The sequence below is a fragment of the Schistocerca piceifrons genome, chromosome 2 (assembly GCF_021461385.2).
Source record: "Schistocerca piceifrons isolate TAMUIC-IGC-003096 chromosome 2, iqSchPice1.1, whole genome shotgun sequence".
In the NCBI taxonomy this organism is placed as follows: Eukaryota; Metazoa; Arthropoda; class Insecta; order Orthoptera; family Acrididae; genus Schistocerca; species Schistocerca piceifrons.
The window spans coordinates 579,952,508-579,968,360 of NC_060139.1; the positions used below are offsets into that span (position 1 = coordinate 579,952,508).

Here is a 15,853-nt window from a genome sequence, read left to right on the forward strand (position 1 = left end):
TGAAATGATAATTAAATGGTCACCCTAGCTGCAAAGAGGCATTGATATACTTCATAGGGGACATGTTGAAAATGTGTGCCCTGACCGGGACTCGAACCCGGGATCTCCCGCTTACATGGCAGACGCTCTATCCATCTGAGCCACCGAGGGCACAGAGGATAGTGTGCTTGCAGGGACTTACCCTTGCACGCTCCCCGTGAGACTCACTTTCCCAACATGTCCACACCACTACATTTGTAGTGTGCCTAATAGATGTTTGCCCATCATGGCTTCCCGGCCTTTGACCTTCTTGAGCGAATGCACACGCTATGCCCAAACTCTTATGGGACTTGGTAGATTAATCTACCAGGAGTAATGAGTATGATGGGCAAACATCTATTAGGCGCACTACGAATGTAGTGGTGTGGACATGTTGGGAATGTGAGTCTCACGGGGAGCATGCAAGGGATAAGTCCCTGCAGCCGCACTATCCTCTGTGCCCTCGGTGACTCAGATGGATAGAGCATCTGCCATGTAAGCAGGAGATCCCGGGTTCGAGCCCAGGTCGGGGCACACATTTTCAACATGACCCCTATGAAGTATATCAACGCCTCTTTGCAGCTAGGGTGTCCATTTAATTATTATGTGTTCAGTACCTTGCTTCTTATTGCTTCAGGTCAACAAAGGAGGGAGAAATATACTTAATATTCACACACACCTTTGGCTCCTGTACTACTAACTTTAGGCACTTGGGTGGTATTGATACAAGTTTTGTCATGTTCACCCATACAAAGTACTAGGGGTTTTCGTTCTATTTCCACTTTGACTCCAACTGAATCAGTGGTAATCTAACATCACAGGATTGTGTAGAAACCCAAAAATATGTCCTGTTGGCCATGGCATCTGAAAGCCTTCCTTGAATACTGTCTTTGCCCCTCAGGGTCAGCTACTTCAAAGAGTCTGTATTGTCTTCACTACTAAGATGTTGGCTTTGTATTTTGCCAATGTACTCTATCTCATTTTAGGGAATGAAATACATACCAGACTTAGCTAATATTTTAGCAAATCCAACAAAAAACAAACAGAAATTTCTATTTCTTCATAATTAACATTACTAGAGAACAATAGAATTACTTAGTGATGATGAAACATACTGGATCATCAAAGGCAGCTCTTAAACTTTCTGCCACTGTATTCCCTTCATGTTGTTTCACTTCCAGTGGCTTCCACATGACAGCCGGTGTTGAGAAACAGGCAAAAACTTCATGCAAGGAAGAAAATGGTGTTTTTGTTGGTAGAGTGATAATTTGTCCTGCAACACAAAATAATTTCATTTCACTAACTTCCACGTTAAAACGTCCTCTGACAAATTTGTCTCCACAGTAAACAAAAAAATGATTACATGGGTAAAAGTTTCAGCAAACACAAGCTGGTTTTACGTAATGCAGCAGTTGTCTCAATATTAATCACTATAAAAATTCCCCAAAAATCAGTTTGTGCCACAGTTTAAAAAAAAAATGATGATTTTATTTTAATTTTCACATAACAGAAATTCATCACCAGAAAATAATCATGCTGGAGAGAATAAGCAGTCACCCAAAATCATGTGATAAAGATAGTTTTTATACATAATTCTATCAACCCCACTTCCTCTGACCTAGTATAGCAAACACTCAATAAATGAGCAAATTGCTGTTTCGTAACACGTTAATATACAAAGAAGTACAAAATAGTGAAATGTGGCAGTCAGTCATAAACTGAACTTTCTGCTCACAGATCAAGTGATACATAATGAATTTAGCAAAATTTTTACAGATGAAAAGCATTCTGAATAATAAAATGAAGTAGTGGACTTCCCAGAATCATTCATAAATTATAGAACTGTTGATGATTGGACATAAATTGCATGTGGAACAATCTTATCTGGTGAATTAACAATGAGGTGCACTACAGGTATTGCATCAAGTATTTTTCTAAATCATTGTGTCATGTATTTAATTGAAAGAAACTGTCGTGTACAATTTTCAATTACTCACGCAACTTAAAAGCAATTTTAATGAGTTGCAAATGAAATCTGATATCTAGTGACTACAATTCACTGAAGGAAAAAATTAGGCCTACACCTTACATAATGATCAGTTCACTACTTTGTACTTGTGTGAAATATGACAATGTTTGTAGATGAAGTGGAAAAGAATCAGATTCCAAAGCTTTTGGAGGCCAGGTTGCATGAAAAAATGAAGACAGATTGCTGCTAAGTTATTTTCTAATCTGAAAACAAGTTACATCTGCTTTACATTTGATACAGATGGATGCAAAACATACACAAGCTGGAGGATAATCTTCTGTGCATCCGATATGTGGAACATTAAGGCTTTCCTGGCTACCAAAGTATTTCAATTAAGTCCAGTAACAATCTGCAGCAAGAACTATATAGTCAGTAACTCTGACATGGAAGTTTTATGTTAAGAATTTCAGTATGTCTACCTAGCTACACTACCAAACTATGAATTATAAGCTCTCAATATTTATTTGCAAACTCACTCACGTCTATTTCTGAAATGAGCAGGTTGTTATTGTTTGTTTGAAATTGCACAGTATGAATCTCCGTGAGATTAAGACTTTAACTGCTTTCTGTAAACTAATTTTAAATACGACCTGTAATCACCTTAGCCATTTCTGGTATGTTTAAATTTGGACCTTTGATTTGTACTCTTATGATCTGCAAGCACTGCAGTATCATAACAATCTTTAAAAGTCACAGTAAGGTCATTTATGTAAGTAGGGTTCAGATTCAGATTCTTTATTGGTCATTCAGCATTATTACATGCAATAGACTTCATCAGTTCACTTAACCTATTAATTTTACAAAATAAATTTTTACATATTTATATATAAATACAAAGATGAGGTGACTTACCGAACAAAAACGCTGGCAGGTCGATAGACACACAAACAAACACAAACATACACACAAAATTCAAGCTTTCGCAACAAATTGTTGCCTCATCAGGAAAGAGGGAAGGAGAGGGGAAGACGAAAGGAAGTGGGTTTTAAAGGAGAGGGTAAGGAGTCATTCCAATCCCGGGAGCGGAAAGACTTACCTTAGGGGGAAAAAAGGACAGGTATACACTCGCACACACGCACATATCCATCCACACATACAGACACAAGCAGACATATTTAAAGTCTTTAAATATGTCTGCTTGTGTCTGTATGTGTGGATGGATATGTGCGTGTGTGCGAGTGTATACCTGTCCTTTTTTCCCCCTAAGGTAAGTCTTTCCGCTCCCGGGATTGGAATGACTCCTTACCCTCTCCCTTAAAACCCACTTCCTTTCGTCTTCCCCTCTCCTTCCCTCTTTCCTGATGAGGCAACAATTTGTTGCGAAAGCTTGAATTTTGTGTGTATGTTTGTGTTTGTTTGTGTGTCTATCGACCTGCCAGCGTTTTTGTTCGGTAAGTCACCTCATCTTTGTATTTATATATAATTTTTCCCACGTGGAATGTTTCCTTCCATTATATTTTTACATATTTAAATTGATATTGGGCATTTCTAAAAATTCTTCTAATGAATAGAATGGATTAGCTAACAAGAAGTTATGAACATTGTCTTTAAATAATTTGTCAGGCTTGATTGACCCATTTTTAGACAATTTGTTATATATTTTAATTGTCATATACTTATGACTATTGTTAGTTTTAGCTAATCTATTTTGTGACAACAGCAGAGAAGTACACGTTCTTGTATAGTAGTCATGCCTTTCATTTGTTACACTTAAATTAGGTAGTTCAGCAAGTATGTAGTTAACACTGTCAAGAATATATAAATTAATAACTGTTAAAATTCTATATTTAATGAACAATGGTTTACAATGTGTTCTATTATCTACCTTAGCCATTACTCTGATTGTTTTCTTCTGGATCACCATAATTTCATTTATTTTTCTGCTGTTTCCCCAGAGTATTAACTCATACCTTTAAACAGATTGAAAAAAGGCAAAGTACGCTGTACTTACGACAGGAGTAGAGCTAATACTGACTACAGTGAGCCCAAACATTTTATGTCCTCCATTCAGAATTGAATTTTACCCATGTGGTACTGTCAATCAATGTGACCCTCCATTAGATATTATGAATGTAAGACATTACCAACACAAGAAGGTTGCCATTGATTTAGTATTTTTTTTTTATTTCTCGGGTAGATTCTTGTGGTCCACTCAAAGGCCTTAGCATGATCACACACTACATCAGTGGGATAGTGTTTGTTGTTTAACTCTGCCTATCTTTTTTCCCCCCTGATCAAACGAAGAGTTCGGCCCAATTGGAAGGTGAGATAAGGCATCAGCAATGGTGTGTTGTGCCATCAGCCGGTAATGGATCTGATAATAACAATGGGAGAGGAAGAGAGTCCACTACTGCAAACAATGTACTGCTTTGTCTGGCACAGAAGCCAAAGAGTTATAAAGAGCAACCAACGGCTTGTGATCTTAGAACCATACAAAAAGACCTAAAATTTCTCGAGGGGAACACCATCGCTAAAGCCTCCTTTTCAATCTGAGAGAGGGAGTTTACGTGTTAGAAGTGTAAGCAATGGGTCATTCAGACCCGTTTGCATATCTGTGCACCAACACTGTGCCACGACATCATTGAGAGGCATTTGTAGTCAACATGAGATGCTGACCTGGCTGAAAAGTGGCCAGACACAGGGCAGATTGATGCTTAGATTTAAGCAAAGAAAATGCTCAGTCACAAGCTGGGGACCAGAAACATGGCACATTTTTATGCAAAAGCACATGCAGGGGCTGAGCGACAGTGGATGCATATGGAAAAACTTACGGTAGTATGCAACTTTACCTACACAATGGCTTGGCCCCTGTGTGAGAAACCTCAAAACCTAGGTATTCAGTAAATAGCTGAAAAAATTGAGGTTTGGCAAGACTGCACTTAAGACCCACAGACTGCAAAACAGAAAACAGCAATCATAGATTTCTAAGGTGGTCTTCGGTGGAAGAGACCAAAACAATGATATCATCAAGGTAACTGATGCAGCTGGCCAGCACAAAAGCTGTTCTACAAAAATGCTGAAAAACTGCAAGCTGACTAGAAACACCAATACGTAACTCTTATATTGGTCTAGCCCAAAAGGTATATTGATAATGACAAGGCACCTATCAGCCTCATGCAAGGGGAACTAGAAAGTACAATTCTGACAAATCAATCTTGGAAAAGCAGTGACTGCCTGATAATTTTGTGAGGAGCTCATCAGGGTAGGTCAAAAGGTATGTAACTGTCACAGACTGTGCATTAATCAGGACACTGAAGTTGCCACAGCAGTGAAGCTTACCTGATGGCTTCTTAACTATGACCAGTGGTGTAGCCCACTCACTGGAAGAAATAGACCGAATCGCATTGAGCAAATTCAAATGGTCTAATATGGCCTTGACAGAGCTGCACAACATGGCAGGTACCCGCCGAGGGGAGGGAGGGGAGGGAGTGGGGGAGGGGGGGGGACGAGGATGGGTGGACTCTTTCATTGTAATGTGGGCCCGAAAACCAGCAGCACAGCCAAACACAGAGTAAAAGAGAGAAGAAAAATCAGAGCAGAGGGACACCAGTTTATGATACGGAACTTGATCTAACACTAAATTTACCTCATCGGCAAAGGAGGAACCAAAAGTGTTTAACGCATCTAACCCAAACAGGTCTGTGGTATGGGGATGATCCACAACAAGGAAGGTGAGAGGACGAACAGCAGATTTGTATGAGACAGGACCAGAGAACTGACATAGGATCAGAAACTGCTGTTTATTGTAGCTATTCAAATTCCATGAAACCTGTGTGAGGGGAGGGGAGGCCAAGTACATATACATTTGTGCGTTTACTGAAGTCACTGAAGATCTTACATCCATTTGCATTTTTAGCGGTTTATTAAACACACACAAGTCAATGAACAATTTCTTCAGAGAGACAGTCATTGTAGGGATACGGTTTATATCCATTAGTACTACTGTGGCCACGACATGCGAATAGTAGTTGCACACAAATGCAATGTGACCTTTCTTTCAATGCTTGTTCCAAACAGCCAAACACTTAAGGCACACAGCATACTCATGTAACCAACAATGCACCTTGTGACGCTGAGTTGAAGGTTGTACTGCTGCAACAGCAGATGCAGTACCTCCCTTCATGAAGCAATTGATTGCCTGTGGCCCATCACATTTCAAAGGACTGTGCTACATTGAGCACATCTGAAAGCATGGTTTCTCACAATGAAATGCTTTTTCACGGAATTCCCTATCTGGGGTCAGACAAATAATAACATCACGCATAATATGATTAGCATAGAATTCGTGATGGATACTAGTGACAAATTTACAAGGACGCCTCAACTCGTGTAATTCTGCATCCCAGGCCTCTTAAGGTTGGATTGGGTGTTTCAAACAATGGTAAAATTCTACATGTGTTTACATGTGTTGCAATTACGTGCATTCTATCACAGTAACAGCTTGAGAGAAGCTGGCACATCATTTCATCAAATGATAAGCTGGTCAGCTCTTGCAAAGGTGCAAGTTGGCACAACAACTGATAAATGAATGGAAAATGCCAGGAAAGGAAGAAAACCCTACACAGGTTTGCATTGCCCACACAAGAAATCTGGAAATGTTGGCGTAACCATGTATCATAGGAGTCTCAATCTTCAGCCGATTCATCATATGCAGGAAAGGGCAACGATTGTATTGACAGGAGAGTGACCTGCCGTGAACACGCAGACACCACTTGATTGAGAGTGTTGCTGAGAGTCTGCTATTGTTCCATGAAAGCTTGCTGCTGGGCAATGATAAGTTGGAGCACTTCTTCCATCTAGATGTTTGTCAGGTGACTTAGCACTGACATTAACACGCAGAGAAAGCGTAACCCTCACTCATCGCCAAGTTTGATATAACAAGAACAAATGCAATTTCTGGAACACAGTACTTTACAGAGTAAAGCGTAAAATACAATGAAGTACAGGTACTGCATAGAACTGAACACACTGACTGGAAAACAGTAACACAGGTTACAGAATAGGCCACGTACTTGTTTCCAGTCACTTAAATAATACTGTTTCTTTGGCAGCTCGCCAGGGTGAGCCAGGGAACCGATCCATGTGGCCTCTATAAACGGGCCTGTGAGCTGCATGAATGCATGATCTCTGAAATTGCGTGCATCATGAATAAGGGTATATCACGCGCTGTGCAAGACTGGCCACACAATAAAATAGGCTGACATGGACGTTCTCACTGTGGAGAAGAGCTAGCACACTTGCTTATTCAGGGAAACCATAGAATTTCTCAAACATGAAAGCAGTCTCGACAAGGAAGAGAAAACCTTAGCGACCCACATAGATTTCACATCCGAGATCTGGGTGCACAGATGTAAGGCATGCCGCAGAGGTCATCAGATGCTAGAACCGCCAGAGGCTGCCACTCACGGATGTGTGCACAGCCTCTCCTCCGTGCACTCTACCAGCTGGCCAACAGCACACAGTCAGGTCCAGCCAGCCTTGCCCTCAGTTACATGTTTACATTTTGACTAGGATTATCAAACTAGTAGTGTAGCCACTCCATGGCAAGCGTCTTCTTGTAAGAGGTTATTTCTTGATGTAATACAGCGTTGTGGCCATCATTGTCTGTGTGTTCTTGTGGTCAGAACAGAAAATCTTAACTAAGTGGATCTTGGATTCCCATGCTGAAGTGAACAACCATTGCAGGTAGCAAAAGCAGAACCATGGCAGAAATGTCCAATGGAAAAGCCCTCAGACATTGGTGGGACAGGTACGTATAATTTCAGGCCATGGGCTAAACTATAGTCCACCATCAGCAATGGATGATGAAGCTTCAATGCCAGAAAAATCATGAAATAAACATTGGCCTAGGAATCTGAACAGCAGCCAACAGGCAGTATGTCAACTTTTGTCTTTTTCAAAACATCATGAAGATGTTGAAAATTGACCTAGGACTGATTTTCACTTTTTCCCCCTATTTCCTCAATTGTGATACACCAGTCTTCAAGTACCAGGGCCTCCACTTATCTTGAAGTTCCCAGTTCTTCACAGAGAGGTGGTCTGACACCTCATTCTTTCTCATTCACAAAAAGAGGTCCCTTCAGCAGTGGGATCAACCTTTTGAAACCATCTATATGGTTATGTGGGTTATGATCCCTGGTATCACACCTTGCAGCCATTCATCCTGGTGGAACCTAGTTCGTGAGTAACTAACAAACAGAAATTGGAATTTGAGGTGATACTCAATAACATTAAAAGAGAAGAGTTTTGCTGATTGGTTGTGTTCAATTAACTGGTTTAAATATAATTTTTTATTTCTGCTTCTCTGTGACATCATATTAATCATCGCGTGCATTTTTTCCATTTGTTCTTTACATCATTCTTCTTCCACTCAGAAATTTTATGAATGTGAATTTAATTATATTGATCTCAATATAATAGAGGGAAACATTCCACGTGGGAAAAATTATATATAAAAACAAAGATGAGGTGATTTACCGAACGAAAGCGCTGGCAGGTCGATAGACACACAAACACACACAAAATTCAAGCTTTCGCAACAAACTGTTGCCTCATCAGGAAAGAGGGAAGGAGAGGGAAAGACGAAAGGAAGTGGGTTTTAAGGGAGAGGGTAAGGAGTCATTCCAATCCCGGGAGCGGAAAGACTTACCTCAGGGGGAAAAAAAGGACAGGTTTACACTCGCACACACACACACAAATCCATCCACACATACAGACACAAGCTTGTGTCTGTATGTGTGTGTGTGTGTGTGTGTGTGTGTGTGTGTGTGTGTGTGTGTGTGTGTGTGTGTGTGTGTGTGTGTGTGTTTGTGCGTGTGCGCGCGCGCGCGCGCGAGCGAGCGCGCGCGAGCGAGCGCGCGAGTGTATACCTGTCCTTTTTTCCCCCTAAGGTAAGTCTTTCCGCTCCCGGGATTGGAATGACTCCTTACCCTCTCCCTTAAAACCCACTTCCTTTCGTCTTTTCCTCTCCTTCCCTCTTTCCTGATGAGGCAACAGTTTGTTGCGAAAGCTTGAATTTTGTGTGTGTGTTTGTGTTTGTTTGTGTGTCTATCGACCTGCCAGCGCTTTCGTTCGGTAAGTCACCTCATCTTTGTTTTTATATATAATTATATTGATCTATTGTCATATTCAAATATCTTAAATATCAGTTAAAAAACAAGTGACAAAATAATCTATTTACACTGACTGTGCAATAATGCCAAAAATGTATTTTTTTGTTACAAGAAGCGTATTTTTTTGTTTTTTTATGTAATCATAGTACAATCATTTAAAACATAGCCTAAATTCCTACACTGCTATGGACAAAAAACCACAGATGAAGATTCGAACGAACAAAGGGATTATAAATAAAGCAAAATCCAAGCAAAATGAGGAATGGAAATAATGACTGCAATAACATGGATAAAAAAGAATGATAAAATGAAACACATTAAACTGAAATTAATATGTAAAAATTATTTAAAATCACATGAACAAAGATTTCAAGTGGAGAAAGAATGATAGAAAGAAAAATGAGAGCAAATGATGAAGTTAATAAGATGATTAAAATTATGTGATAAAGGAACAGAAATAGAAAATTATGTTTAAACCAATTAATTGAATAAAAATAATGATCAAAGTAATTTCGATAAAAATAAAAAAAGGCCTCACCCCATTAATTACATCACACAACCAGTCAATATGATACTACTTTTTTAATGCTATTCAGTGTCGCATAAAATTCTGGTTTTTTTTAATTGGCAATAACTCGCAAACAAGGGCCCACCCTGGTGGATGGCTAGAAGGCGTGATAGCTGAGATCTTAACCTAAATCACTGTTTACATGGTTTCAAAAGGTCAATCCCATCACTGGGGGGATCTCTCCCTGTCAGATTCGTTTGACAACACTAGAAATGTCTAACAGGTGTCATTCAACAGCGCATTTTTGCCATTTGTTTCCATCAAATCAGCACGGATTGCCACAGCAATGTTCCCAAACAATACTCCACTTTATCAGTAGGCTGTACTATTTTGTTTTGGGGCCATTAGCAGTATACTATTGTACTGCAGCACGGTGATTTCAGTGCATACAAGGACTGTATACACGTACCAGCAAAAGAAATAGAACATTAATTATGTGACTATTTTTTCAAGGTGTTTATTAAAACTTTATCACTAGCCCTTATAGTTAAGAGACCTGTAATCAAAACCTCTTATTACTATTAGCTTAATATTAGCTTTTCTAATTTTTTTTCGTGTTATCCTGCACATTTAAACACAGGCTTTTTCTTAGGCAGAAGCACAACACTAACTGTGGCAATAAATAGTTTTGCTTTGATGGACGAAAGGAATCAACATCAATTTGAATATTTGCCCATGATAAGATTTCCTCGGAGATTAAATCAATTGTACAAACATTCATTACTAATGTGCATCTTCACGTTTCCATAGTACAATGACTGCAGCGACAAATTCAGCTTCTTCTAATATTTCAACTGTATATCCTTCAGACATCTTCAGAGTGAGTCAAAAGACTGGTGCAACAGCACTTGCTCTGTCCTTTTAATCTCACAGACAACATCACTGTCCATGGCGCTGCAGATACACAAGCACCAGGGATGTCGATAGGTGGCAAAGAACTACAATGGCCATGAATTAGATTTGTGGCTATGTAATCGATCCATAATGGAATATCTTTGTAAGTTCATTACAGAAAGCACCAGCTTCCATGACTTATCCAAGTTGAAACTGCTCTCTCTATTAATTAAATTCATTGTCAAGAGATTTCCAGTTGCATTTTTCACCACCAATTCCTAAAAGATAAAGTAGGGGGAAAAATTTGACCTTCTCATGCAGTATCATGGCCACTATTGATACAGTGCTCTGCCACAGCTGATTTAATGGGCTACAAGAGCCGGGTGTGCCTGGGGTGTTCCGTACATCTTTCATGGACTGCCGAATCATCTCTACAGTGTAGAAAGGCCACAATCACAGGTGGTCTTACAACACCCAATAAATCTACTGTTGCAGGGCACTGTATTGATACTGGTCACTATGTTGCATAAAAATATTGAAATTTAGCATCTTCTTCATCTTTTAGGGAGTCAGTGGAGAAAGACACAATTTAAATTCACTTGGCAACAGATTTAATTAATAGACATAGCAGCTTCAGCTTGGATAAGTCATGAAATCCGGTGCTTTCTGTAATAAAGTTACAAAGATGTAACAACAGTGCACCTCACTGTGATGTATTGATATACCAGTGTGGATCAACTGCACAGCCACAGATTTAATACATGCATATTGTACTTCTTGCTGCCGATCAACATCTTGGGCAGTTGTGTATCTGTAGTTGCATATGGAGTGACACAATGCACGAATTTAAAAGGATGCAGCAAGTGCTGGAGTGCCAGTCTTCTGGCTGACTGAAAATTGCTGAACAATATATACCTGAATATTAGAAGAAGAAGAAGCTGAATTTATGAGGCTACACACCAGAAAATTAATAGAGCAGTCACTGCACCAGGAAAACATGAAGGTGCATGTCAAATACCTCTGCACAGAGGAGATGATTTTAAATATTCAATGACTGATAACCTATGACCCTTGAGAGCAAGGTTACCAACCTCTAAGTTTTTTATTAAGGTGCTATGACCATTTTATAAAATCAACTTGCACGAGTGAGATTTTAAGAAAAGCTGGTTCTGTGAGTGTTCAGGAGTGGCTTCTATTTATACCTCAAAAATTGGACCAAGTTTCTAAACAACTTTATTGTCTGCACCTGAAGATATCTGTGGAGTTACCCTACAACTGGACAGATGGTACAACATGGGCTGGAACAGATTAGATTTCTGAGGTGGCCACACCAAGAAAGACTGCAAAATTTACTGAAGCTGTCTGACCACACTCTATGGATTAAGCAAACGAAATAAGACATGAAACTTGCCGAGTTGTTATGATGGCTCACCCACAAAGATGTAATATATCTGTGTCTGAGCGGGCTGCATTATGTAAGCTTACCGATAGCACATACTGCAAGAGTAGTAAAGGCCCCACTAACTAACTGGCAAGGAAGACTGCTTTGCTTCTGAATGCCTCTCCCTCTCTGCCAGAAGTTCTGCAAAGACTGAAAGAAAGTGATGTGGTTCCTCTGAGACTTTATGGACTTCCAAGATCCATAAAGAAAGATATTCCTATGTGTTCAATAGTGAGTAACATTGGCTCTCAAAACTACGATTGTACCAGGCACTTGGTGTTATCATTAAGGTCTCTTGTGGGAAAATTGTGCTCACCACATAAGCAACTCTGCGGACTATGTCGAACTAAAATCACTGAAACTGAACAATTCTGATCTATTAGTCAGCTTCAATGTGGTGTCATTGTTCAGAAATGTTCCAGTTTCCGAATACTTATCATTTATTGGCAGAAGTTTTGATAAAAAATTTCAGATTTGTTCAAACATGTTATGACAACAACATAATTTTTATTTAATAACAAATCATTTGAACAGACTGATTGTATCGCCATGAGTAGTCCCTTGTTGCCCCTTGTATCTGTGAAAGATTGTGAGGAAAAGATGCTGGAAACTTCTTTTAAAGCTCACAGTATTCTGGAGATAAGTTGACAACACATTTGTAGTATGGCCCATCGGGAACACAAATTACAAAATGTTTAAGCCACCAAAATTCCATATATAGACAAATCCATTTCACAACAGAAACTGAAAAAGGCGTGATGCCTTCCATTTTTGGATGTTACTGTTCAGTGCAAAAATGATGACACTTTTGGACATGCAGTATATCCTAAACTGACACATACAGATTTATATTTACGTGCAAGTAACTGCCATCATCCTTCCCAGACGATGAATGTACTCATAACTTGGTTCACAGATTTAATTCATGCATGCTGCACTTCTTTGCTGCCGATCAATGTCTCCATTCTTGTGTATCTGTGGTTGCATGTGCAACGGCGCAGTCTGTGAGTTTCAAGGGATGGAGTGAGTGTTGGACTTACGCACTCTGAAGATAGCCAAATGATATGCAGCTGAAATATTAGAAGAATAAGCTGAATTTATGCATATGCACACCTGAAATTTAACTGAGCACTGATTATCAACTTTGAAGAATGTTTTCTTATTTTTGTCAAAGTTTTATTACTGAGAAACTATTTAAATGGGAAAAAAATCATACGCTGAAACAATTTGTGCTTTGGAGGACACTAACAGATTTAATGCTGGCTGATTAAAAAAGAGAATTAAGTGCAGATTATATTATTCTAAACACGTCTAACTGACAGACTACCAACTAATCAAGCCGGTTGTTGTGATGAATGCCAACGCATTTAGCAATGAAGCACCTGCTGCAGATGTTTTTGTGGACCAACCTTGTGCCTAACTGTTGATTCTTTTGTCCATCCCAAATCCCGGGGGCTCCAACAATCCAATCCAGCAATTCAAGCAACTTTACAATGATGCTTGCTTTGTCAACAAGAACATCATCAGACTGAGGTGGAAAATGTAGTACTCTAAACTACTACTACTACACCATAGGAGTCATGATATTGTCTAAAATGTTTCATACATGTGTGCATTCATTTTTACATCAACCAAAACTAACAGTCCAAGACAAAACCAAGAAATTGAGCCTATAGCATCAATCCACTTTCACAAAATTTCACTTTCCCTATAACACACAAAGGCTTTCAATGTTTCGCTAGACATCTGCTGAGCCTGCACATTTTCCTTCAAGTGTCATGTAATTCACTATAACTTGTGATTCACAAAAACCTTTTTACATTTTTTCACATTCAATGAAGCAACTAATTGTACTGCTCTACATGACACCACACACTTGTTCTTGTACCTGGGACTCTAGAAAGCAGCAGAACTAAATACTGAACTCTGTTCTTGACTCTTTACTGATTTTTCTGTCTTTGCCTTTTGTATAAGAGCTACAAAAAAAGTTCTCTGAAGAAATGCAGTAGTTAAAGGTATATTTCATTCAGAGAAACTGAAGCCATCTAACAAATTTTTATGTCTAAAGCCTAGTTTACATGACGACACTAGGTTGCAGGCAACTGCGCTAATGACCACTGCGCATACACGCCTCGTGTTTGCGCAACTTGTTGGTGAAACTAAACACTTTCGGCGTGTTCCAACTTTGGCAACACTAGTTGCACGAGTTTTGAAGTTGTGTGTGTTCGTAGAGTGTAGACAAACTGAAATACGAAGTGGGGAACGGAGAAAAATGTTCGCTTTTTGGATATCTATGCTTTACATAGGTGTTTGTGGGATTTCAGCAATGCTGATTTAAAAAAATATGCTGCCGCTGAGACCATCATGTGCGATCATAGCATAGATGGTTTGACAATATCTGAGCTGCAGGGCAAAATTTATTGAGTTAGGAGCACATTTACAACTGAATTAAGAAAAATACAAGCAGGTGTAATTCTAGCTGTGATGATGCTCTCATCTACAAGACTAAAATCCCATCGTTCAAGTTGGCTAACTCTTTGTTAAGGAATATTGTTGAAAGGAGGGAAGGCTGTACAAATTCAATATTCATCTATTTAAAACGTCGCTGCAGTGCTCCCCATTCACACATGTTAGAATTTTGAAATATTACCACTGTACATATCTGTCTTCAAGAGAGTAGCTTGCAAACCATTCTCTTCTTAATGCAATCTGCTTCAAATAATTATTGTTACTAATGTTAATAATTATTACTGTTAATAATTATTGGTGTTAATGAAATAGTGTCATCATCAACTAAAACCGTATCTTATAGCATGCCGAGTGTTCTCGATTGTCATGCACGTAATATGATATATAATTCCAGTTCCGGCGACAGTGCTTCATGCATTACAGTACCTTTATTCCTTATCGCATAATTAACTCTATTTAGAAGAAACTTGAACAGTTTTGGTGACATTCTAAGATAATTAAAAGGACTTCTGGGATCTTCCATTATAAATTATTTCAGCAAGGATGCTGAGCAACTGAGCTGATGTCTTTTCTTCATTCAGTCACGAATCTAAACAAGTTTCTTATTTTTTTCCTTACGCATTGATTCCATGCAACAAACTTTAACTCCATCACATATCATGCGAAGTGCAGCTACCAGAACTTTCATTTCAGACATGACTCAGGGACTCACAAAACGACGAAACTCAAATATACACTGGTTTCGTCGTGTCTACAGTCAAACATGAAACCATTTGCTTGCAACTCATTCCATGCGACGAGTGGCACAACTCAATGTCCTCGTGTAAACTAGGCTTAAAGAAATAAAGATGCCTTTCAAATTTTGAATGTATTAGGACAATCATAATACTATCAAGTAAAATTTGTTATACTGATCTGATGTGAAAACAAATATATTATGTTCAGTGAAATGTCACAAACACAGGTATGCCACAACAGATTTATTGCACAGCTGTAATCTGTGCACACAAAATATTTGAAAACGTTGTATCTCACGTATCATTAACAATATTTTATCTTCTATTTCAGGCAACAGTTTGAGAAATAATGAAAAGTCTGAAACTAGTCACTAACAGAAATATTATTTGCAACTCTACCAGAAACTTATTAATTAATAAATTACAATGACAACAGTTCTGAAGACATCAAATGTAACAGCAAGCCCATTTCCAGAAGTTGTCACAAACATTGGTAGTGCTATTAAGAAATCAATATAGCTTAACTCAGTGTCTAAGAAATTCACTCCATAACTTTACTAGCTCATCCTCATTAATGGGCATCACACTGTACACTAACACCCTTATTTTTCAGATTATTATTCTCTTTATTGCATAATACCAATT

General features: G+C 38.8%; 1 protein-coding gene and 1 non-coding gene across 7 annotated transcripts in view; both read right to left on the reverse strand.

Annotated features, from left to right (window-relative positions):
- LOC124777697 (RCC1 and BTB domain-containing protein 1-like) overlaps positions 1–15,853 on the reverse strand; it is a 204,932-nt gene that overhangs the window by 99,672 nt on the left and 89,407 nt on the right. For all 6 annotated transcript variants that reach the window (XR_007015769.1, XR_007015770.1, XM_047253177.1 and 3 more), the window contains exon 8: positions 1,134–1,291. Coding sequence is in view for 4 of the 6 variants with exons in the window: in XM_047253177.1 (XP_047109133.1) it covers positions 1,134–1,291 (158 nt within the window). In the remaining 2 variants the exon portion in view is untranslated. The remainder of the gene's footprint in view (positions 1–1,133; positions 1,292–15,853) is intronic.
- Positions 77–151, reverse strand: Trnat-ugu. The gene has a single exon. It is a non-coding gene; the product is annotated as a tRNA-Thr (tRNA).